The sequence below is a fragment of the Erpetoichthys calabaricus genome, chromosome 8, assembly GCF_900747795.2.
Source record: "Erpetoichthys calabaricus chromosome 8, fErpCal1.3, whole genome shotgun sequence".
Taxonomy (NCBI): domain Eukaryota; kingdom Metazoa; phylum Chordata; class Cladistia; order Polypteriformes; family Polypteridae; genus Erpetoichthys; species Erpetoichthys calabaricus.
In genome coordinates, this window is record NC_041401.2 from 69,495,196 (window position 1) to 69,521,799 (window position 26,604).

At 40.6% G+C, this 26,604-nt stretch overlaps 2 protein-coding genes across 4 annotated transcripts in view; one reads left to right on the forward strand and one right to left on the reverse strand.

Moving 5' to 3' along the window:
- sgsm2 (small G protein signaling modulator 2) overlaps positions 1–19,387 on the forward strand; it is a 194,568-nt gene extending 175,181 nt beyond the window's left edge. For both annotated transcript variants that reach the window (XM_028806739.2, XM_028806740.2), the window contains 9 exons: positions 2,862–2,990; positions 4,457–4,639; positions 4,739–5,140; positions 5,226–5,350; positions 12,208–12,290; positions 12,820–12,929; positions 13,428–13,524; positions 14,260–14,427; positions 18,028–19,387. In XM_028806739.2, the coding sequence (XP_028662572.2) occupies positions 2,862–2,990; positions 4,457–4,639; positions 4,739–5,140; positions 5,226–5,350; positions 12,208–12,290; positions 12,820–12,929; positions 13,428–13,524; positions 14,260–14,427; positions 18,028–18,116 (1,386 nt within the window). In that variant the 3' untranslated portion in view covers positions 18,117–19,387. The remainder of the gene's footprint in view (positions 1–2,861; positions 2,991–4,456; positions 4,640–4,738; positions 5,141–5,225; positions 5,351–12,207; positions 12,291–12,819; positions 12,930–13,427; positions 13,525–14,259; positions 14,428–18,027) is intronic.
- A 5,882-nt stretch (positions 19,388–25,269) lies between these two features.
- The window catches only part of tpst1 (tyrosylprotein sulfotransferase 1), a 183,564-nt gene continuing 182,229 nt past the window's right edge, over positions 25,270–26,604 (reverse strand). For both annotated transcript variants that reach the window (XM_028806743.2, XM_028806742.2), the window contains one exon: positions 25,270–25,562. In XM_028806743.2, the coding sequence (XP_028662576.1) occupies positions 25,551–25,562 (12 nt within the window). In that variant the 3' untranslated portion in view covers positions 25,270–25,550. The remainder of the gene's footprint in view (positions 25,563–26,604) is intronic.

Consider the following 26,604-nt stretch of genomic DNA (forward strand, 5'->3'; position numbering starts at 1 on the left):
AGGGTATTTTTATGTCCCCAGGCCAGTTATGTTTATGCTTATTTGCTGTATTATTTGGCAATAAAGGAAGCAACTGAGTGCACTCCTTGTGAAGAATTTGATGGAGTTTGCTCTCTGGATAAGAGGTGCAAATTACCTAAACTCTTTGTTGTTTACTGGACAAATAAAATTCAATTTTATACAATCTAGGGTCTTATCCAACCCTAAGTGAGCTCCTAGGAGATGACTGAGAGCCATGTCATATATCTTGCATGGATATGATTACAGAATGAGCAGCTGATTTTGCAGTTCTTTCTGGTGGTCAGCTACCCAATAAAGCAATTCATTATCAAGTGCAAAATGCGGCCTAGATGCTTAGGGATTAATGCAACTTTTATGCAACATTTAAAGATTAATCATTCCATTACTTCTGTTGAAAAGGCATCAGTGTTTTCTTGTATTGATAGTGCAAAAATTGTAAAGTGACATGGATCTCTCTTTCTAGAAAATCATTTCTTGGTTGTGCATTGTACTCTGCACTTGAGAGTGTAATATCCTTCTTGCAACAGAAGTGATCCTTTGTGCATTGGCTAACTATCCAGTTCCGGGCTATTTTAGTTTGATGCACATGGCACTGGGGTAGCTAAGGATGAGTTAAATTTGTCCACTGCCAGGCTTCAATTTTGAATTGGGAGAAGTAACTTTTCTCCACCTTTGTTTTCTAACCAGTCCTGCCCAAGGATTACTGCATAGAGTGGAGATGGAATTACAGGCACAAGTATAGTTTGGGAATACCTTAGAGAATAATTTGGCACTGGGCAGTTTTGCCCAGCGAGTTTTTCCATGATTACAGGTAAGACTAGTCATTTGTTGGGTAAGTTTGCTGCGGTGAAATATGTTGGTGAGAAACAATGGTAATGTTACTGCTGGAATCAATTAAGGTCCTAACCTTGTGCTTGTTTATAATTACTGCACCTGTTGAGGAAAGAGTAGATTATATGTGGCTGGCATACAGGAACCATCTGCTTTTGCCCTTTCACAATGCATCGGCTCATCAACAGCTGCTTGCACTATTAACACTGAGTAGGAGGCAGTGAATGATCTTTGCGCTGGGCCCCAACTTCCACTTTCTTGTGTGGTTGCTCCAATCTGGAGGATCAAGATTTCTTTTTATCATCCTGTTTTTCCATGTACATGGTTATCCAGTGACATTCTGTTGTCACAACAAGGCTTTTCATATTTTTCCATGACTGTCTCTTGATCAGTTTGTCGTGATTCACCATTTGAGCATTAACTAAAAAATCACATGCATTAGATTCCACCATGTGCTCCATAAAATTTTCCATAGGTTTGAACTGCTTTGCTATATTTACATACAAGTCAAAGACTTTTGGCACCAAATAGCCATTCTTTACATTTCTGAGATTGTGAAGCAAGACTCAGACCATATCAGGCCAGTATCTCTTTCTTAATGAGGTCATAGTCTTCTGCAGCCTGAATGTCAAGGTCATGATAGGCCTTTTGAGCTTTGTCCATTAAGAAGGGAGCCTAAATATGGGTCCATTCCTCCTTCAACCAGTGATGTCTTGTGGAAGTTCTCACAGAAATTAAGAGGTATGCTTCTATATCATTGTAGGGTTATAAGGGCACAAGAACCTGGGATGAGCCTCCACATGGCCAAGATTGTTAGTTGCACCACCACCTGGACTTGGAGCTGTTCTCCCAATGACTGGATTAGTGCTGCAAGGTTATTTTTAAGAAGTAAATAAAATTAGCAAAAAAAAGATGTTTTGTTTTCTTCTAATTATATGGTGCTTACCCTAGTTGTACCCCAACAAGATCAAACACTTTCAATTAGTAAGTTGCTTCTGGAGTGGTGATCAGTTCCAAAGTGAATGCTGACTTCCGACGATTTTCTTTTTATATGGTTGGATAATGGATGGATGGATGTCATCCAAGGTGGAAGGGGTAAAACTTCCTGTCCAGTGGTGGAGGATGCACCATCAGTAGTCTGGTAGCTGGTCTGCCCCGGAGGCAAAATAGAAGAAGGTGCTACCAATAATGCTCTCTCATGCTCCCTTCGTATTGCAGCCTAGTTGCCCCCTATTGGTGTGTGTCTGACACTAATTAAAAATAAATCCATATGTTTTCTTATTGTTGCAAAAAATGATATTAGTAAACCAATATGAAGATTGTTCATATGTTGTATATAAATAATCCATCATTATTCACCACTAATGTATAGTATATGTTGTTTAACAATAGGTTTTTTTTTTATTTTTAATTTTCAGTTGACTTAGCTGAATTCACCATGGTAGGTTTGCAACCTACAGAAAACAAAAAGTGCCTACAAGTGTTGAGTGAAAACGCCTGATTGTGTCTTTTGTTTAATTTTGGTTGCATTGCAAAATAAGAGGTAAACTGTAGTAGTTGTTCCCACAATAAAATGTTAATAAGTAGGTATAATAATGTCCGTTTGAATTGTGTGTTCATTGCAAAACAAAAAGCCCTGTGTCATACAGAAGGTGATTTTTGTTTAACACTTTAGACATTTTGTAATTTCAGCTGTAAATGCAAGTAACTAAATCAGTGCTGTGAACTTTATTTTATCTTATATGGTGTAAGACTGCATCAGGTAATATTCACATATTCACAGGGAGTATACAATCAAGGATTTCAACATGAAATGCATTATGCTTGGGATGAAAGACAGTGAAGAAGAGATTATCCAGTGCAGACATTTTCCTTGTCAAGCAAATGTAAAAGAAAGACTGGTATGCTGAGCATACCACATTGTGTTGTATTGTATTTATTTAAAAAGAAAATGAGCCAATTATAATGTGTTTATCCTGATACATCCTTTGGTTGTCCACTTTTGTTAGAATTACAAAGAACTTGAACTCTTGCGCCTTGTATATTATGGAGGAGTGGAGCATGAAATTCGCAAAGAAGTCTGGCCATTTCTTTTGGGACATTACAAGTTTGGGATGAACAAAAAAGATATGTCATTGGTAAGTGGAGAGGATAGAGATGTTGCCTAAAAAGCATATATTTATTTTTTAGTGTTTAGATTTAGATAAAGGATTGGTGATTGAAGTTTACTAATTGAAAAAATACAAAATGTAGGCTAATTTCTGTTTCATTAAGTATTTAATATGGAATAGTAAGAGCATGTCCTTTTTGGGTCATGCATCTGTTTATTTTTTTATGAACTAGCGGGCTCCACCTCCTGCTCACTTCGCTCGCAACCCCCGGGTTTGGTTATCCAGGTATACAATTTAAAGAGATTGTTATTTTCATGGGAATTGTTACATACTCTTTTCCATTCTATGTTGCATCGCTTCTCAGTGATCATAAATATACACCTAACTGAATTGTGGTTTCTTCGAAATTAAACTTGTCGTAGCTTTAATTGTTGCAGGACCACAGATTCTAATAGTGTATAGTCCGTAATTGTGTAAATCTACGCTTTGAGCATTGAATGATGCAAATGTGAAAAGATTATTGTAGACTCGGATGTTTTGTCTGTAGTGTTTGTGGATTTCACTTTCACCAAACAACAAATCTTTTAATTCTCTTGGATACGCCTCTTCATTGGGAGGCAACACTACCTTTACCTCCGACTTAAACTTTAAAGCCTTACAATATCTACATACAGTACTTCTGACATATCACTTATGTCCATATATTGATCTCTTTTTGCTGTTCCATTATTTCACCGAATAATAATTTCCATTTTGTTTGTGCTAATGTGATCTTAACTTTTTTTTTTTTTGATACTTTCAAATTTTACTACTTTCATAATCTGCATGTGTATCGCGGCAACATTTTTTTTGAGCCTTTCAAATTCTACTGCTTTCTTAATCTCTAACCTGCTCTGAATGTGTATTGCGCTAACGTTTTTGAACGTCTTTATGAAATCTTTTATTTCTGACCTCAATTGGACCTACAAGGTTTTCAATCCCACTTGGTCTGGGCTGATTATTACTTTCCTTATTTTCAGAATTTGCACATAGCTGCTGTTTCTTCTTTGCTTAGTCGTTGATGTGCCATCTAGAACACATACATTTTTTTAGAGCTGGGATCACATGAAGTCTGTCTGCCAAAAGCATTCCAATAACTGAGAGGTTAGATGTCCGTGATCTTGTTTTAAATTGTTTGTAAGTAGGGCGTGACGTGCAAAAGTGACCATAATACATTTTTTATATAGCGCCTTTCCCATGCTCAAGGCATCTCACAGGTCTGCTTCCAAAGGTTGTAAAGTCTAGTCTCGCGGGGCGTCAAAGTGTCTTTCTGAGAAGATCACGTCTCGACTCAAGGTTTTTTTATTATAATATAGAGATGTGTCTTTTTAAATTATCTTTCTGTGTGATTAATTAAATTTTAACTCTAGGTCATATGCACTTATGGAATTGAATTTAGCTTTACTTACTAATTCTCTTTTATTCACTGAATTTTTACATTTTGTTTGGGCCAGGTAGATGAGAAGATTACCACAAAGTACCAGCAGGTGATGGCTGAATGGAAGGCCTGTGAGCTGATAGTGAACCAGCGTGCCAAAGACACTCAAACAACATTTCTCACCAAGTTCTCTTCAGGGAGCAGCATTGACAGTCATGTTCAGAAACTTATTCACCGTGATTCCACCATCAGCAATGAGGTACATCAAGTTCCACATAAACATCATTTTTTATCTTTTGCTTATGCTGGTCATGTCTTAATGAAAACTTGATGAATTTCTTATCTTTGCTTACTGTAGGTGTTCATGTCAATTGATGAGCTAGAAGGTTCAAGCGCAGAACACCCAGGTCATGAACATGGGATGTCCACTATGATAACTGCTAATACTCCTGTTGCAGTGGCAGCTGACGATCGGCCTGCAGTTGAATTTGATTCTCCAGACTCTGGCTTGCCTTCATCTCGTAATTATTCTGTGACTTCAGGACACTCCCAGATCCTGTCCAGCATTGAGGATGGACAGAGCATGGAGGAAGAGACTGGTCCAGACCTGGAAGTAGAGGCTGCATTGATGGATGGGACTCAAAGATTACTGGCAAGGCAGGGACCCCAGGATTCCATCACTGAAGAACAGTTATGTACTCAGTTAGATATGCTCGTGTCTAGTGAAGAGAGCACCTTCTTATCTTTTACATCTTATACGGTAATGGTCAATATTAATTTCAATGGACAGACAGTCAAATTCCTGAGGATCTGCACTGTGCTTTACACATTTTTCTTTATCTTAGATTGAACTGCTGGACACAGTAGCCTTGAATCTTCACCGGATTGATAAAGATGTGCAGCGCTGTGATCGAAACTATTGGTACTTTACCACCGCTAACTTGGAAAAGCTGAGAAACATCATGTGCAGGTATGAATATGCTGTTTAAGGTTAATATGATCTAAAGACTGTTGGATAACAATGTTCAAAATTTTTTTTAATAAAGGTTAACCACTGAACAGCCACAAAATGTATGACCCAATGAAGTAAGTGCTTGAAAGCATCTCTCACAAACAGGATTTAGTCAGGGTACCTTTTGAGTGAAGAGAAATTTGTGTGATGTACACTTTTTCGAGTTGAATTAGACCTTAAGCAAGCTCTAGCTATACAGCACCCTTTTGGGACTCAAAGCAGTTATGTTCTGTGTTTCAAGAGACAATTTTAATTTCCAAGGTCAAAGTATGCCTGGTCCATTAACTTGTTTGTCACATGGCTGGTATTGAACTTCACCTCCATTCTTTGCGATATGGTTGGTTAGCCAACATGGCAACTCCACTTAACTTTTTCAAGTTAAACCCAACTGTGCCATATGGATCATCTAGCCTCTAGTGAACACTAGTTCCAGACCTAGCTTTAGAGGCGGTTCCTGGTTAGGGATGTGCAATATGATAAATTTTGATATTCAAAAGTTTTGTAAAAGTGAATGTGTAAATATTTGGTTAATTGCAAAAACAACAAAAAAGAGGATAATGTCTGAGACATAGAAACAGTATACTTAACGTGATGTTAACAAAACATGTTTATTTGAAAATTTAAACAAATATACATCAGAATTTAAATGTGTTTAACCAAAGTACATTAAAAATTTACTTAATGCAACATTCAGACTAAATAAAGACTTTGTGCTTCGATAAATTGTGGACCAATTTTGTCAAATGAACAAAATGTATAAATTCTATTTACTACTGGTTGTATAAATAGAAACAAAATCTGAATACTATTCAGTTATACTTTACAAAAAGTAAAATTCCCACATCTACATCTGTAAACAGCCAGCCTGGTTTCATAGTTACCCTGGCAATAATGGATCAGGTCACATATTTTTATTTAAGAAAATCAGCATGTCCACATGTTGAGGAGAAAGTCTGTTTCTGAGCTTGTTAACATTTATGCCAGGGGAAGAAAATAACCTTTCAGAGACCACAGACGTTGTGGGAACACAGAGATAGTGCTGGGCCAAGCGACTTGTTTGGTTGTCTTCTTTTGCTACCACAGAAGTGAGTTTTCATTTGGTGGAATGCAGGGCTCCACTGAGAAAAGAGCCATCACATCCTGTGCCATTGCACTTTCAGTTCCGTAACCATTGCTGACACAGCTGCGACTATATCTTTCTTTATCAACTTTTTAATTTCTGGTTCCAGAGCATGAGTGATTGTCTCACTTTCAGTGAGGTCTTCTATTTGTTCAGAGAGCATGTGGAATTTTTCTCCAGGTTTTGTCTTTACATGTTTTTTTTTTCGATAAATCAAGAAAGCTCAGATGTTTGTATATGAAATCAACAGCACTGGCAAGCAGCAGTCTTGCTGTTCTCTCAGTATCAGGTGTCATCTGTATGTGAAGTGATTCTGCCACTGTGTTTTTCAACACAGATTCTCCACATTGCAATGCGATGTGAGATTTAGGAGTGTCCTGGTCAAAGAATAGACCACGAGTATACAGATATTGGACTCGCTGCACAAAGCAGTGCTAGCATGTTCAAGTGTGCGAAGAACAAGTAGCATGTCTTCAAGAGTCTGCCAGTCATAATACATTGGGTCCAGTGTTCTGGTCTCTGTTAATTTGGTTAAATTTCTGTCAGACAGCTTAGTACAAATTGCCTATTGCTGCTCGTGCATGTGTTCAAACATGTCACACACTGAGTTCCAGTGGGTCCGTCAACACTGTATAAGTTTGTGCTCAGGCAGATTCTGCTATCATTGTTTGTCTTTCAGTACATTAATATCAACACGGTTTTGATGAAAGTGACTTAAACTCAGCATAAATTCCTTCTTCAACAACATATTTGCTGAAATTGTATTACTGGCATTATAATGTACACATGCAATACCTTTGTTATGCTAGCCCCAGGTCTTGATATCTGTTGCAAAATTATCAGCTATGTTTTGCCCAGTTTGTTGTTCCTGTAGTTCACGTATTTGCAAGATGGCACATTTCAATTCCGCATCATCTTCTGTGTAATTACAGGTGATTGTCATGGAAGACTCCATTGTTAATGTAGTCCAAAGATCTTCTTGTAATTGCCATATACTTTGTTTTTTGGAGCTTATTATTTGTGGCTATTACTAGTTCTTCAAACTGTCATTCTTAGTTACGGCTTTTTGGGAGGGTATGATGTACTATGGCTCAACATAATTTAGTAGCTGTCTGAAGCCCTTCCCTTCAACAAAGCTCATGGTCATCATGTCCTTTTCTGTCTTGTTTGAGCATTTTACTGGCTGATTTATGGAAGGCAACTTTAATATTGCAGATCTTGCACACAACAATGCTGTTTGCTGCTTTCTGTTTCAAAGAGTTTTCTTTTTTGTAGACATTGGAAAGGTCTGTTTTTTAATTATATAAAATTGCACTTTATTGGCAAAATTGTAAGATTCTTTTTTTCTCCAATAAAGTCTTTGTTATCTCAAATTATACTTTATAGTGATAAATACAGACTACATTGTTAACTGATATTTAGAGATGATAACCTAATTATGGAATTCAGGGTTACGGGAAAGTAACATGTACCACATTTTAAAACCATATATAGGAGGTTTTAGGTTGTAATGACTGGAACCCATTGCTGACCACAATCACACTCATAAAATGTAGAATTTATTTCTCCTGTATAAACTGAAACTTTTGTATTACATTTTGAATGATAGTGTTTACTACATAAGGCATATTATCTTACAGTATGTTTTAGCTTAGCTATATCTTAAAACTTGTATGGAATGCACTTTCTTTTTTTAATAATATGGAAACAGTTTTTCTAAATGATTAATAAAGCAAAAAAATGTATCGCTGTTCTAAAATGCCCAATGTACTATTTTAATTTAAATGTTAGCAAAAGGAAAATGAACAATATTTTAAATGTCAAAGGTGTAAACATCATAATTTTACATTTAAATCATTTGTGATTTTCAAAAAAAGTTATAAAAATGCAGAGTACAAAAAATGTTTTATAAGCAAAACATCATAATGCGTAATGGAGCTGCAGTGTGCATTATTTTCAAAGAAAACAGTTTAAAGAGGATGGACATTATTAGCCGTGTAAATGCAAAGAGGACTCTCTAGCTTCAAGTAAAGATTGACTGGTAGTAAAATAATTGGTGGGTTAACTGCAGTCATTGTAAAAATGATTGACAGCAACGACACCCCCTTCCAAAGTGCACAGCTTGTATTTTTCTCATTTTTGTATTTAAGGAAGGAAACCGGAGAATGATTATGGCAGAGGTCATAGGCAGGAAGAAAGATGATGCAATGGGGATGTCCTGTTTGAGGACAGGTGCCATTTTGAAGGAATTAGAAATGAGATGTACTTTTGCTGCAGTGAGCAGGGAAGTTTTGTTGGAGGATGGATACCATTTTGGCAGATGTAAGAGAGAAGATGAAGTTTTGTCAGATAAAACATGGCGTGTAATCACAAGGAGGATGATGCTGTAAAATAAACACTGATGATTGGCATAAGAAAGAAAAAAACAGAACAATTAGAACAGGTAGTGTTAGTTCTGCTTTTTGTAAATGGTTTGGGAAAACACAGTGCAAGCAGTCCCAGTCTACAAGTAAGGCCAAAAAGATGTTGCAGCAAATTCTGCCAACATGACAAATCTGTTTAGAATCCATATTACTAACCGAGAATGCTAAACCGGATGATGGACGCAGGCACATCCGGCCATGGGCCGTAGCTGCAAAAAGACGTACTGCGCAGGCGCAAGAAAGGGCGGACGGGATACACACCAAGAGGGGGATTTAACAAGCCCCTGGAACACAAAAAAAAAGAACACAAAACCACCCCACACACCCTACAAGCAACGGACGGGACACACACAAAGAGGGGGATTCAACAAGCCCCTGGAACACAAAACGAAAGAAGACGCTCGCTCAACAACAATCCTCACCCACACACCCCCCCCCCCCCCACAATCAATAAGAAGTGACACCCAAAGCCACATATCTAAAGGAAACGTCCATATTAAACATACGTCATCTCAAAACCTTCACACTAGGCAGCATAGGTGGATCTCATTAAAATAAAGCACTATTAACCGTTCAACTGGAGAAAAGGCTCCATATTAACAGTGAGTGCGATCCTCCTTATTACTTATACATATTTCGCACGCTGAGGAACAAACAAGTCATGCATACACGGTCACGGGTACAAAACGATTCGGATCGGATAACGGGACCAAACACACGAACACGAATGAAACCAAAAAAATACACGCCGGCGCATACAACGCGCTTCGGAAAATACGTGAGAAAAAATGTCTCGGATCAAAAAACGCAAAGCTCAAGTAACCCCGTTACAGAGACGTGCCCAAATGAACAGACACATTGAACGTAGATGCATACAGCGCGCGTCTCAAAGTGCTGCATCAAAACAAGCACGATTTCAAAAGAAAGAGCTCGTGTCTCAGACATACAAAAAAGGGAGCAAAGCAACGCGCATATGACCGGCCAGAAAACAAGCAAGCAGGACTCAAAAAGCAGAAAGCTCAACTGACCGACATACAAAAACGGACAAGGCACGATACAAACAATGCACGACATAGAGTGAAACGGACTTTGCGCAAAGCGGAGGCAAATCAATTAAAAATCAAAAATAGCGCGTCACAAATAATGGACATGCAACAACGCGGCACTCAAACACCACAAGCAAAACATGCCCGTCGCAGACATCAACACCAGACGTCTGCTAAACGCTTACGCCAGTTGGCTGACAACGCTTTCAATAATGAGTCCACTATTTAGGAAAATTCATTGGTATTAATGAATGTCATTTGCAATCATTGTCATTCACTTAACTTCACAGAAGAAACAACTGGCAATACAAATAATGAATTTACACGTTGTTGTCAAAAGGGTCAAATTAGACTGCCTCCTTTACATTCATATCCTGAATATCTACAGAAGCTTCTAACTAAGGATGTGCCTGAAATTAAAAACTTTATGAACTGCATTAGATCCTACAATAGTTCATTTGCTTTTGCATCTACCGGAGTACATATCAGGCCACCAAAAGGCAATGGCCCATATTGCTTTCGCATATGTGGTTAACACAACGCACTATATTATGTCCAAAAAATATTAATGTTAATCACATTATTAACCAGGTCATTTCATTACTTCCTGGAGAGACACGGCTCTTTCTAAGCTCTGACAAAGTTGACTCTGATGACGACAATGAACATCTGAATTTCCCATTAGAATATTTGAACACTATTAACCCGGACGAATGACCACAACACAACCTTACCCTTAAAAACGGAACAATAATCATGCTATTAAGAAACCTTAACACTAAACAGGGTTTATGCAATGGCACACGGTTAGTCGTCAACACCATAACACACGATGTTATTCAAGCAACAGTTCTTTCAGATTCACATGCTAACAATACTGTTCTCATTCTTGGAATTGACCTTACGAGTTCTGACCTACAATTACCTTTTACATTGAAACACCGACAGTTCCCCATTAAACCTGCATTTGCCATGACCATCAACAAATCACAAGGACAAACCATGGACAAGGTTGGCATCTACCTCTCTGAACCCGTTTTTGGACATGGACAACTTTATTTTGCCTTCTCATGTGTTCGACGTTCATCTCACATTAAAGTTAAAATTAAAAATGATCCATGCCAAGGAAGACTCATTCAAAGACAAGACACCATCTTTACTACTAATGTTGTATACAGAGAAATATTCCAATAAAACATTACTCTATGCCAAACACTCTATTTTGTATTTATATAGGCATCATCCAAACCTGCACACTATTCTATATCTAATTCATACATCTCACTCTTTGTCATGCCCCAACGCCAGGGGTTGGCGAGCGAAGCGAGCAGGGGGCAGAGCCCCCTAGTGTCAGGATAAAACACATTACTGCTTATGAAGAAGACATCCAGACTTGTGTGAACAATCTTCGTTTGAAATTCTTAATGTTTGCCAGTCCTTTATGAGGTAAAGTGCATTACTGGCTGTTTTATTTTCATTTTGTTTTGCTAGTGAATATAAGTTTTGTCTGCGGTGGGTTGGCACCCTGCCCAGGATTGTTTCCTGCCTTGTGCCCTGTGTTGGCTGGGATTGGCTCCAGCAGACCCCCGTGACCCTGTGTTCGGATTCAGCGGGTTGGAAAATGGATGGATGGATATAAGTTTTGTAAAGGCTTTGAGTAGTTCCTTGCACGGAGATTTAGATTTTTTTTCTAGTTATAGACAATATAAAATATGTTCCTATTCAATTTTGGAGGATGGGTTAGGATTTTTCCATTTGAACAAGACTAGATGATATGAATGCAGGTTAGCAAATTAGTGTTTATTGCTTAATAGCGTAATCCCTTCAGAAATGGCTCCAGACACCACTATTATGTGGATTTGGAGTGATCATAAATCCAACGCTATCTGATAGATATGAAAATACAGTTAGGCAAATTGCTTTTTACAAAGTTTTTAACATGTATATAAAACATATGTGTACCCTAATCGATAATTCAGTTTTAAAAATTGACTTTGTGTTAAAATTGATCTATTTGTATGAAATGTTGTGTGATTACAATAAAATTAATTAAAAAAAGGACTTTGTGAAGGTCTGGATTTGAAGTCTGAAAAAAAGGCAAATACAATGTCACTAGAAATGTCAAGCTACAAGGTGGTATACTATAGATAAATAGAAATTAATGTGAAAGGTGGCGGGTGCATATACTAGTAGACATTTTCTCCCATTCTTTTTTTCTTGTCACAGCTATGTCTGGGAGCATCTGGATGTGGGTTATGTGCAGGGTATGTGTGACCTACTGGCACCATTGCTGGTGATCCTGGATAACGGTAAGATTTCTGAAGACTATAACCTACCTGTAATTTATTAAATATTCTTCAGTGTAATATTATAACATCAAACCAGTCTGTATAATACATCAACACATGCCCATGCATTTTCCGTCTCTTCCATTTTTTGATAAAACCTCTTGACTGTTGGGTTCCTAGTTTCTGCCATGTCCCAAGCCTGCTAGTCACAATCTGTGCAAATAATGAACAAATTCTGTTTCTTGCCTGTAATTTGATCAGTAGCCTGATCAAGCGTGTTAAATTACTGTTTCTTAATTTATTCTATTATTTCATAAAAGTGATGTATATGGACTTTACAGGAAAACACCAAAACTAGTTTTCCAGTTAAAACATTAAAGGCACAAACACCACAATCAACTTTCAGTTATCAATTTAATGAGAGTAAATGCCAGAAGACAGGACTGTTACTAGGATGCCGTCACCCTCTTTTACCAACTGCATACCCACCTGTCTTGCTTTTATATCTTATTCTTTATAGTTTTAAAGTTTCCTTTCTTTATTCTTTCAGAATCACTTGCTTACAGCTGCTTCACACAATTAATGAAGAGGATGACTCAAAATTTTCCAAATGGTGGGGCAATGGACACTCATTTTGCCAATATGAGGTCCCTAATACAGGTGAGCAAATAGACTATTCCTGAGTAGCAAAGATTGTGAGGTCTGTTCTAATTGTGAACGTAGGATTCTTTCATTCTTAGGGGTGAAGTTCAATAACTGATCACTTAATATGGTTTTTTTAAGGGTTATCCAGTTAAGGAATGCAGCGAGCTGGAGTATAACCAATCCTGGTGGCTTTTCAAAGCATGACAGCCCTCTGAATGATGGGGGATGTAAACAAAGCATATTTTTAAAACTAGGCTGAAGTATGTTTCTGTAAGCATCCAGTTAATAAATATATATATATATATATATATATAATACTATACTGTATACATAAAGCATAACTTGCTAGTTAAAAAGATGAGAATGGTTTCAGTTCCTGTACCACTTTTCTTCCAATCCTGTATCCCAGAACTACATCACCTCTGGTCCTGTTGCAAACTGGAGAAACCAAAGGGCTCCCACTGCAAAAAGCTGACTTCATTTTCCATATGTTTTTGGTTTTTTTTCCCCCAGATTTTGGATTCAGAGTTGTTTGAGCTAATGCATCAGAATGGAGACTATACACATTTCTACTTCTGTTACCGGTGGTTTTTATTGGATTTCAAAAGAGGTGACATTTTAATTGTATAACGTGTACGGCACTTGGTGATTTGTAGTTAGGGATTATAGTAATATGCACATTTATTTTATTCACCCAGTGGTGGTAGACCCCTTTATCATTTTGGGACAGAGAGAGAGGAGGAGATATAGGTTATAACATTTTGCTGAGGAAATTAGCAATTTTTTAAATGGGATTTTATGCTGTTGATTGCCAGAACTATGGAGGTTGGGATAAAGTGTTTTTTTATTGCTTGTTGCCTTTGGCCATTGCTATACAAAAATATCAATTTTTTAGAGGGTTTAAACACATAAAACCACCTGGACTGGTTAAGATGATATAATGCACACAAACAGTCCAGGGTAATATAAGTAGAAAATTACATTAAAGTAGAATACCTGGAAACCATTTTAAAGAGAGAACTGGTGCATGTATACTGGAAAACCAACAAGCTAAAGCAGGAAGCAATACATTTAATAAAAAGTAACACTCAAATTAAGGCCGTTTTCTTTACAGTACTCAGTATGCTACCATTATGCTGTTCTAGTTTTAACATTTCATTAGGTACCAGCTAAAGTTCTACTACCACCAAGAACAGCATGATCACCCAGTTTTGTTTTGTCATTATTACAGAACATGTTGTATATATTAATTTTAGGAATTCCATCCAATCATTTCAGATGTTACCTAGAGCTTTCTCTGTTAAACTTATTGCTTTGCTCTCCTTAACTGTCTCTCTCTTTCCAGAACTCCTCTATGAGGATGTATTTGCTGTATGGGAGGTAATATGGGTGGCTAAGCACATTTCGTCTGAACATTTTGTGTTGTTCATCGCCCTTGCCTTGGTGGAGGTCTATCGAGAGATAATCCGCGATAACAACATGGACTTTACTGATATAATCAAGTTTTTTAACGGTGAGAGTTACTTTAGTTGCTATGCCATGTTTTATTATGACTAAAGGATTTTTTTTATAGATCCCTTCGTTTCAGTCAGATTCAATGTTTTGATCAAATAGATTGAGCTGTAAAATTCTGGATAACCATAACATATACAAAAAGTTGTTATAGTTTAATGAAAGTTTGAGGCACATGTTATTAAATGGGGGAAAAATAAAAATGCCACCTGCTAAATAAAAAGAAGACTGGATAAAATAATATAGTGTTTTGATAAAGCAAATATAATATTTTGAATATTTCAATAACAAATTTAATCTAACAAAGATTAACAAGAATGCATACTGCATTAATGAATCAAAATACAGTGTCCTTGTGAAGAATTAAATGAGTACATCCCCAATAAACTGGCTACAGTTTGCATTTGGTCCATCAAGTCAAATATGAAAGCTTGCCAATTTGTTAGAGAACAGCTTGAAAGATTCCAAGAAGCTCTGTCTAATTAGCTTTTACCTGTTTAGATGTATGATAATACTGCAGGCCTCATCAAGGACAGTGACGAGTCTGTATACAGATGAGAGGTCAAACAGCTGGCCCTCTTGAGGTCAAAACAACCTGAAGCTGAACAAGCTTAAAACTGTGGAGATGACAGCGGACTTCAGGAGGATCCCCCCCCAGTGTTGCCCCCTCACACTACTCAACAGCATTGTGTCTGCTGTGGAAAACTTCAGGTCCTGGGAAATTGTGGATCCCAGAAACCTAAAGTGGGCACCAAACAGACATAATTGTCAAAAAGGCCCAGCAGAGGTTGTACTTCCTGCGTCAGCTCAGGAAGTTCAACCTGCCTCAGGAGCTGCTCATCCAATTTTATTCTGCAATAATCCAGTCGGGTTCTCTGTTCATCTGTCATAGTCTGGTTTGGTTCAGCCACAAAACAGGACAGGAACAGACTACAACGGACAGTCAGGACTGCAGAAAAAATCATTGGTGCTGATCTGCCCTCCATTCAGGACTTATACAGATCTCGGGTCAGGAAACGGGCAGAAAACATCACTGCAGATCCATCACACCCTGGTCACCACCTTTTTCAACTACTTCCCTCTGGTAGGCGCTACAGAGCACTGTACGCCAAAACTGCCAGACATATGAACAGTTTCTTCCCTCAGGCCATCACTCTCATGAACACTTAAGTCAATCTCACAGCATCAGAGACAATACTAGGTAAAACCGGAGTCCAATTCCTTGTATGTGTACATATACTTGGCCAATAAAGCTGATTCTGATTCTGACAAAATCAGAAGAAGATGTCTTAGTATGCATGTGGGTGAGGGAGTAGCAAACTAGTTAAATTAGTTTTAGTTGATCATTTCTGAATGTGAAAGATTATGTAGAGATAGAAAAAGATAAATGCAGAGACCATCACGTAATACCAGACTACTGTTTTCAAGTCTTTTCAGATATGATTGATTGAGTTCAAGTCTGGGATCTAGTGGGGCCACTCAAGAACATTTGCGTAGTTGTTCCTAAGCCACTCCTGTGTTGCCTTTATTTTGTAATCAAGTCAAGTCAACTTTATTTATAAAGCACTTTACATACAATAGCCGCTGACCAAAGTGCTGAACATAGGCTAAAATAAATTTTAAACAAAAACAAAATAATAAATAAGTAAAATAAAATACAATAAATGAAACTAATTAAAACATAGTAAACACAACTAAACAGAGTTAAAACAGAGTAAAATCAACTGCTCACACAGGATCAAACGCCAAACCAAAGAGGTAAGTCTTAAGAGCAGACTTAAAAATGGGCAGTGAGGAGGCCTGTCTAATGTGGATCGGCAGTGAATTCCAGAGCCTTGGAGCCACAACGGAAAAAGCCCTATCCCCCCTGAGCTTTCGCTGAGTCCTAGGCACATCCAGAAGCAGCTGACCAGCTGATCTGAGTGAGCGGGAAGGAGAGTGCATATGCAGCAGCTCAGCGAGGTAGGGCGGAGCAAGCCCATTTAAGGACTTAAAAACAAATAAAAGAATCTTAAAATGAACTCTAAACTGAACAGGCAGCCAGTGCAGTGAGGATAACACAGGTGTAATGTGCTCATTTTTTCGCGTGCCAGTTAAAAGGCGTGCAGCAGCATTTTGCACCAGCTGGAGCCGAGACAGGGTGGACTGGCTAACACCAACATACAACGAATTACAATAGTCCAACCGGGTTGTAATGAAAGCGTGGATTACTGTTGTAAATTGATCTTTGGAAAGAATGTTTTTTATCTTCGCCAAACGTCTCAGCTGAAAAAAACAAGATTTCACCACCGCGCTGATCTGACCGTCCAGTCTAAAATCCTCATCTATCCTAAAACCCAAATTTGTAATGACAGGTGTACCATATTGTGCAAGGGGACCCAAATCCACAGGAGCAGAAGTAGAAATAGACCCACTGGTGCCCCCAGGACCAAAAACTATAACCTCTGTCTTATTTTCATTAAAATTTAAGAAGTTTACTGCCATCCAAGCTTTCACCTCTTCTAGGCACATAACCAAAGTTTGTATGGAGTAAGCATCCTTGCGTTTGAGGGGTACATAAACCTGAGTATCGTCTGCATAACAATGGAAAGCAATTTTATGCTTTCTAAGAATAGAGACAAGAGGCAGGAGATACAAAGAAAATAGCAGAGGACCAAGTATGGAGCCTTGTGGAACCCCACATGATAGTGAAGCAGAGGAGGATCTAAATTCATCTAGCCTCATGGTCATTGTGCTGTTGGAAGGTAAACCTTTGGCCCAGTCTGAGGTCCAGGGTGCTGTGCTGTGGAGCAGGTTTTCATTAAGGACATCTCAGTACTTTGCTCTGTTCAGCTTTCCCTCAACCCTGACTAGTCTCTAAGAACGGCAGATAAAAATCATCCTAACAGCATGGTACTGCCCCCACCATGCTTCACTGGAATAGTATTGTATAGGTGCCTGGTTCCTCCGGACATGAGACTTTGAACTGTTTAGTCTCAATTCTGTTTTGGTTTCATCAGACCAGAGAATCTTGTTCCAATAGTCTGAGAATCCTTTAGATGTCTTTTTTTTTGCAAAATACAAGTGGATTTTCGTGTATTGACTCAGATTAGTGAGGTGTAGCAGCAGTGGTCGATCTTCTGTACAATCCTATCTCTAAGCTCTGCAGGCAACTGCTTCAGCTTCATGGCTTAGGTTGTCACACTGATGCACATTGTCAGCTGTGGGACCTTCTATAGACAGGTGTGCGCCTTCCCAGTTAATTAGGTGGACCACAGGTGCACTCCAGGCAAGGTCTACAATCATCTCTGTGATGATCAATAAAAATGGATGCACTTGAGCCAAATTCCAAATGTCATAGCAAAGGGTCAAAATAATTGTCAATTTGATATTTTAGTTTTTTTATTTTTATACATTTACACAAATTCCTAAAACCCTGTTTTCTGAGGTATTGAGTGTTGCTTGATTAATGAAAAAAATAATTTAAATAATTTAGCATAATCCTACAACATATCAAAATATGAATAACGTGAAGGGGTCTGAGAAGGCACTGTATAACTATGTGTGTGTCTGTGTCAGTTGATCGTGATTGTACTTCTAAGGAGTCTTGGTTCTCTTGCAGAAATGGCAGAACGTCATGACGTGCAGCTCATCTTGCAGATAGCTCGGAATCTGGTGCATAAAGTGCAGACCCTGATTGAGAACAAGTGAGCAGTCTGGAGGGGAGAATCTGACAGAAGGAAGACTGATCTCTGTGGTAGTGGCTAGGTGGCCTTGTGGAGCTCTGACAAGTGGGATCTTCTGCATCACTCCCTGGGAGAGGCTCCGTCTTTTATTTATTCTTTTTTTTTCTGCGCCTTGATGTACTCACTTCATAACTTCTCAAATATTTTTTAAAGAGACTGCCAGCCACGTTTGCCCAATATGAGTCACCATGGCATGATGTTCCATGATGTCAGGGCATGAGCGAGCATACATGGCTTCTTATCAGAGGAAGTGCCCCATTCCCACTGGCACCACTATTAGAGTGTCTACCTCTGCCACATTGCTCTTAGGCCATGGCAGCTTCATTCCTACAGACCGGACTGATTTAGATAGGACGTTCTTGGGTTACTGAAGGTGCTGTAGTTGGTCTTTCCAATCCATCGCCAGTATAAAATATGCAGGCTATCCCAGTTGTTGTAGCAAGCCTTTAATCCGCTACTTGGGGAGAAATATTATCAGGACAATGGTTTCTCTCTAGGTTTTATCACACTAGGGAAGCGTCTGAATCTGCACCAAAAGAAGCAAAAGCTGGCAGGCCTGTTTTGATGGTTTCTGCACTGACTGTTTCCACAGGAATCTCTCAAATTTAGCGTAACATTGACTACAGAAACAAACAGACATGGGCACATCTTACAAGGCTCCATTTTTCATATAACAGAAAGGGGCTGAGAAAAGTACCTGCTGAGTGAAGGACGTTCCACTGAGTGGACAGACTGGTTAAAAAAACAAACAAAAAAACAATAGTTTATTTTGCTTGTACCTTTAATCATCAGATCAGATGTTTCTTCTTAATTATCTTGATTCGTTTCCGGACGGATTTCAGAAATGGGCCAAATACAGCAAAACATTGTCAAATGGAGACTGCTTTGATAATTTCCTATTTTATTTTGTGGCCGTGTGTGCCAGTGTCTCATACTGCCACATGCATGCCAAGGGGTGCTAAGGTTTTTGCTTAATGGCAAACCTTTTACTGTTTAAACCGAATAGCAAAAACTCATTGGCAGTATTTCACCTTTTCTTTCCTTTCTTATCCACCAAACTGCTGTTTATTTATTTGTTTTTGGTGTTTTTATAGTAAATTGTTTTATTTTTCTTTATTTTTAAACTTTCTATCTTGGCTGAAACTGTATAGATGTTTTATTTTTTTATCTAAAGCATAGGTTTAAAAAATACCAAAAAATGAAGTACAGTGTCATTAAACTTTTTAAAAAAAACGAGTTACCACCACCAGTGCATGGCCTTATTTTGTATCAATGTCCTGTGAATGTCTTTCAGTCGTATGAAATGCATTTGAAAGTATTTACTTTGTCAAAGTGTTCCTTAAACTTTGTGTTTCTGTTCATGTGACAGTTTGTTGGCAAATCTTTGTCAAAGGTGCCCAGTGCGCCTTTGGCCGTATTATAGGGTTGCACTCTGCTTTAGCAACAAGTCAGCCAGAGAAACTGGGGGCAGCGCTGCGATTCTGGGCCCACATTTCGCACATTGGAGACTCTGTTGTTGTGTGTCACGCGGCCGCTCCACTTGAGGAGTAAGCAGGGCGTCCCAATCCTGCAGGTACAAGCGTGGCTGCCATTGTGTCTCTTCGCTTCCTGATTTCTACTGGAGTCTCCTGTTCCAATTCAGTGTTGGTTTTTAGACCGAACTAAAGGGAGGGTGGGCCTGCCGATCAGTCACAGGGTGCGACATTTTCATGGCAGCCGACGTAACTACTTCATCACTGAGCTGTGGGAGGACGTCCACATGAACAGCAGAATAACTTCCATAGAGCTGAAACAAAATTGCAGCACCTCCATGGTGCCCTCTTGGCGCCCCTTTCATGCTCGCATTCATAGACTCCTTATTTTTTCTGTCCTTCTGGGCAGTCTACTAATAATAATAAATAATAATAAGAATAGCGACCTTAACATTGGGCAATTATTTACAAACTTAGAAACCGATTCTATATATAAGGACTCTACTTTTCAATAAGTGTGTATTGGTTTCTTTTGTCTCTGTTATTTCATCATTATTATTTTTATCTAAATTTGAATTAGTTTTTCTTTTCTTGTAACGATTTCTTTGACATTTCGTAAAGCACTTTGAGCTACATCCTCTGTATGAAAATGTGCTACAGAAATGAATGCTGTTGTTAATTGAATGAGCTGGAGGTCAGTGGGCCCAGAGTGCCGTTTTTGAACTGTTGTACACCAGTGAACATTTGTTGACATTGATTGTGCGGCACAGCTGTCAGTTCAGCTGTATCCAATAAATTCATTTATAAAATGTGGATTGAAACTCTGGTTTCAAGTTGAAGTCAGTCCAGTCAGACCCCTTGCGTGACGTTTGATGGCCTGGTGGTGCGAGTCGGTGCTCCTTCATAAACAGAAACGTCACAGTGGTGAGTCGGAGTGCTAATGTGAAAGGAGCTGCTTGCTTTATGTAGTGTTGTGACTGCAATGGCCACAGAACATTGAACATTCTCTCCGCAAGGCTTAATGGTACCGGTGCTTATGTACAGTAATCCTAAAAAGTAGTGCATGAGACGAGCAGCCCACATCTGCTTACTCCTGGCACAGTGCTCCCTGACGTTAGACGCCGATGTCAGGTAGCTGCGTGCTCCTCAGTAAACTGCCGTTGCTTCCAAACTGTACAGAATGTCAGCGATTTATTATGAGCTCTGGTCCCCCAGGGAGGATGGCGGGTGCACCGTACTGAGAGTCTCATCTAACGTGTCCTTCGGCTTTTAGCAGCTTTAGTCCCAGATTCTGTCTGCTGAGTGCTCCTTCCTCAAACATTTTGAGCGGGCAGAACTAATAATTGCTCTTCTCTTATTTAATGTGACGTCCTTTCACACTTTTGCTGATGTATGTCTTTAAAAACTCAAAGTATTGCTTTTACAGCACTGGAAAAAACGGACTGGCATGTTGTAGTGAGGACCATCAGCAGAGATTGTAATGAAGGGAGGAAGAGGGAGGCCAAGTGGATTAGTATTTGACCAGACGTGCTGCTGGTGAGCTGTGAGTGGCACAGACACGCTGGAGTACCCACACTTAGCAAGCATGGCTGGCGCTGGTGAATGACAGAAGGGCGCTCTTTTTATTTTTATTTTTGGTTGAACTTCGCCATATCTCAAAATGCAGGAAGCGCAGATCATTGCCCAAACACGAGGTCCACTCGCTGGTTGTGGATTGAGAGGCTCCCCTCCACACTCGCCAATTGCACTGAGAAGGGCTGCCCCATATTCTCTGGCTTTGAGACTTGCTGCATGGTTCTTGTCGTGCCTTTTACAAAGGTCAGATTCGGACTGTTTGGTTCCAGTTTGTATTGCATGTTATTGCAGAAATGTCAAAACTCTTTTGCATGCCTGAACTCCCCTCTTTTAGCACAGGCTGTATGCCAGTTTTTTCGTGGGGTGGTCCCTGCCAAAGCCTGTTGTTGTCACCCCTGTTCCACTTTGTCCAGCTCTCCCCGGCCATGATGGAGAGTTGCGTCTGGTTTTGCTCTGGTTGACTAATGACAGTCATTTCCAAATGTTCATTGGATCGACTGTGCGCCCAACCCACAGGGTCTGCCCGTCACAGTGTAGATGCAAGGCCGAGGGTACCTGTGACCTCACATGGCCTCCCAGCATGGCCGGTCCGGTCAAACTCCCATTTTACTGAAGTGTGGATGGCCGGAGCTCCTGTTCCACGAGGGGCTCATGTGTACCACAACGTTTGCTTCGATACTTGGCTGGTGGACCATGGAGCCAGAAGGTGTGGGAGACACTTGGGCATCCTCTCCTCTTATTTGATGGATGATTGGCATGAAGGAGTCCAGCCCTGGGGTCCCACAGACGGGCCCAGCAGTGGCCGGTGCCCACCTCTCCATCCCCTTTGTGCACACTCCCATTTTCACACAGAAGGAGAGAAGGGTTTGATAAAATGGAGCTCTTATATACATCACAACCCAGCAGTAATGTTATGTTTGCGTAGCTTTTTTATTTCACGTAACACAGAATAAATAAGTGTCCCAGAGTTGGTCTGAATGGTTTAATTATTTATTTTTTTGAAAACCGCACTAATTATTCTTGGAATGTACCAATCTCAGTGTATACTCTGCTTTGAATGACTTGTACAAACTCTGTTTTGTTCTTTGCTGTTTTCTTTGGACCTTTTCAATGATTCCTTCTGTACTGTCAAAGCTGTGTTTTGTGTTCTGCGCATCTCCCTGAAATATAAACTTACAAAGAAATGTCTCGGCTGCAGTTCTGTTTACTGGAGATGGTCGGCGATGTGCACAGATCACCACTAGGTGGGACTAGTGGGCCGCAGACAGGAGGAGGCCAGCTGTCATTGCAGAGCAGAGCGTCGAGGTGGGCATGAAGACCTGCGCCTTGGACCATCTCAAGGTACGAGTGCTTCGCTACAGATGGGGGTCACCGCACCCCGACTCTTAACTTCTGGGGTTTATTTGTTCATAAAAGTTCATGGAGAATAAGGACAGTTTGGGGGTCTGCTCATAGTGGTCTTGATTGGCCCTGCATTTCCTTTGCTGTGTGTCTGTGCTCCCGAACACTGATGGGATGGATAGATAGATAGATAGATAGATAGATAGATAGATAGATAGATAGATAGATAGATTATCAGATGCTGTTGACCTCCATGCACAGTTTAACTGATTATGAGGCTTCTCTGTCCCATTGCCTGGGTGGTCACAACGTGCCTCACTCGATTCACCCATCCCACCCATTTTGTAAAGATAGCTTTAGAGACACGAGTGACATGAGGTGCAAATTGGATGTGGACGCCAGTCCATCAAAGTGGGCACTCATCCATCCATCCGAATTTCTGAAGCTTCTGTTTTCATGGGTCATAGGGCTGCCATTATTTGGCAGACAGCAACACGCCGTGTCCAATATTAGAAGACATGGTCGCCTCTACCAGCCCAGTGTACACCAACTAGCTGGAGATGTGCAAGGAAAGTGGAGCACCAGGAAAGAACCTGAGTGTCCAGAGGACAGGCAGACTCCACATAGGCCTGGAGTGGCCATCATGCGTCATAAGAAATGCGCAACACTTCCACATGCTGTCTCCATCTCTGGATTAAAAGCCCAAACCATCAGACTAACGCTGGCCCAGAGACCAGGTACCATTCTAACAGAGCACAAGACCAAAAGACTCCTCCATGAAATGCATGTTGAACCATGGACAGTATATGGCGTCCATGCTGGATGGCAGCTGATTGTGAGGCAGTTGGAGCCTGCGCTGTGCCCGATGCTGCTGGGATCGGCTCAGGCCTCCCACAACCCGAAACAGGCGGGACATGCTGGCTAATCGAATGGAAAATGAAGGGAATTGGAGTCTGTTGTTTTATAGACTTAACAATAAACTTCATTGATGAAGCACTGCAGGACTTTAACTTTGTTCTATTAAAGCCATTCCTGGGTAGCTTTGGTCTTATCCTTGGGGTTGCTGTCCTGCGAGAAGACTGATCTTCTCCCAAGGTGCAGGTTTCTTGCAGACCACATCAGGTTTTCCTCCAAGATGTCCTTGTATTTTGCTGAATTCTTTTTTCCCCTCTTCCATACCAAGCCCTCTAGAGCCTGCTGCAGAGAAGCATCCCTACAACACGAAGCTGCCACCTCCTGGCTTCACGGTGGAGATGCTGTGTTTTCATTCTGTGCAGTGCTTGGCTTATGTAAGATATGGGGTTTACTGTGATGGCCGTGAAAAGCTTCAATCCTTCTTCCAGTTGAGTTCAGAGTCTCCTGTGTGTCTTCTGGCAAACTCTAGCCGAGATGTTGGGTGAGGCTCCTGGCCGCCAGCTGTTGCATGTGCGGTCACTACAGTCGCTCCATCAGAGTTCTCGTGGCTCTCCTGGTGGTCTCCCTCACTAGTCACTCGGTTCTTGCCGGCTCTAGACAGATTTACCGCTGTGCCACACTCTTTTTCCATTCCTTAATTGTTGCCTTAAGTGGGATATTTAGTCACTTGGACATGTTCTTGTCTCCATTTCCGGATTGTTGCTTTCCTCTGGGTTGCTTGGAGTTTTCCTTTGTCTTAATTGTGTAGGTCAGGCCACCATACTGACACACCACAAGAAGGCCTCGCCAGTTACAGGTGTGTTTAGACCACAATGCATTGAAAACCCCAACAGGTGACTTCTAAAAGTGACTAGCTACATACAGCAGTGACAATTTAGGTGTCATATTTGAGGGGTGACTACTTGTGCAGTCAGTTGTGTTGTGTATTTGTAATTAATGTAGACCACCTGGCAGAGGCCCGTCCTAACTTTGACATTAAAGAGCCTTTTTCTGCTGATCGTGTCACAAAGGCCACATGCCATCCGCCGTTGACTCAATGCTGCTTGAGCTCCCGGGAGTGAACACTTTCTATCGGCACAGCAGACGGCCGAGACACAGCTCTGATAATGCAGTGCAGGACTTCGAGATTCCCAGCCTCCATTACCTGCACCTCCTGGGGGGCCGAGCTGAGCCCCTGCATTCACTCGCATGCACCAAGATAACATGGCCACCAAAAAGCAGAACATCGAGTCAGTGTTATCCTTGTGTTTCTAACTCCAGAGGGGTGTCAGGGCCAGGTCTCTTTCATACACCAAAGGGATGGTCTTGAGAACTCTGCTGTGGCTGGACGTCCCCCCAGATGCCTGGCTGAAAATAAGAAGGTGTTACCACCACTGAGTAAATCAGAATGGACAGTCAAAGAGTTACAGCATGTGAGACAACACACAGTCCAAGGATTAGCTGTGGGTCACGTTGCTGGCCGCCTCCTCTGCTCGCCTGAATGCTTTGGAGCAGGCTGTGTATGTGCTGGGGGATCACGACGTTGTAATGAGCCCCCTAATCAGAAGCAGATGGAGGGACATCTGAAACTTTCCAAAGGAAATCAAGGAGTTTTATTTGTTAAACATTGACACATTTATTTTTTATTTCTTTTAAATACAAAAGGTTCACTTAAAAGTAAATGCAGGTGGAAAAAGTTCTTTCTTTTTAATTTAATAAAAACTCTTGAGCATTTGCGTCTGCATCCGCGCCGGTGACACGACATTAAAACACACCGCTCTCTTTGACCCAAACCCACTTAGCGGGATTTCTGCTCCCAGTCTGTTCTTCTTCCTCTTATTCTAGAAACACGTCTGCATAAAAAAAAAAAAAATACAAAATACCAACACAAAAGCTCATGGAGGATGATGACGTGGACTTGGAAAAGCGAGAACTTCCAGTGCTCGATGAGCAGTGGGTGGCATTTTTGGTACAACACTTGGATCTGTGGAGGCCTGGAGCAGGTGAAGTGTCAAGGGCCACTAGTGAGGCTCTGGTCCACTCCGAGTAGAAGACGGCGCCTTCAGAAGTGCAGGTGCTGACACTCCAGGACACGTGCAGACGTCCCTTTGGTCCTCCTAAGGCCCATCCTGCCAGAAAGAGAGGGACAGAGAGAGAGAGAGAGAGGAGGTGAATATTTGGGCAGACTGTGGGACTGGCAGTTTCACAGTTAAACAGCCCACCCTTGGATTGCTCACAGCCCACGTACTGCCCACCATCACCAGACAGCTACATCGTGTCCCCTCGTGTTACACAATTAGGGCTTTCCCTAATGTTTGTGTACTTGCATCAGGTCACCACCACGTCACCTCTGCTTCAAGCAGATCTACTGCCGTGAAAAAGAATTTGCCCCCTTCCTGATTTCCTCTCTCTTTGTTTCTTCGTAACACTTCATTGTTTTCTGATCTCCAAGCAAATTTAGCAGAACACAAAAGAACACCTGAGTGCAAACAATGCACATTTTTAATAATAAAAAAAAAAACTCATCAGCACTTATATTACCCATGTGAAAAAGAAATTGCCCCCTAAACTTGTCCTGATTTAGCCACATTGGAGGGTTTTCAATTATGAACTGCCCCATCCCAACATCTCAATGGGCTTCAAGGTAGGACTCTGACTAGGCCACTCCATTCAGAGCTGGACTTGCTCTTGTCCTGCTGCATTCGATTCAGCAGGGCTATCAGCAGTCAGGCTTGTAGTGTCCAGTCTTAAATAAGGTGGCTATCATTTATATTTGGTTCACTGGTTGACTTTGAGACTAGGGGGGCCATTACTTCTCCACACGGGTGGTATTAGGTGTTGGTGAACGTACTCAGTAAGTCAAATGATCATTTGAAAATTGGGCTTTGCGTTCACTCAGGTTGTCTTTTGTGTTACACCAATGATCAGAAACGATTTGGTGTTCAGACCCCAGACTGAACATCATGCTGGAGTCTCCAGGTTCTCCCCATGTTTGCATGGTCTTTCCTCCTACAACCCCAAATATAGGCTGGATGAGTGAACTAACAATTCTAAATGGGCTCCATGTGTACAAGTGGGACTTCCAATGGACAGGCACCCTGTTCACCCTCCGGACCCCATGTCTGAGAAGGTTGTCCTCCTTCCTGAAGTACCTTCTTACGGGTGGGCAAA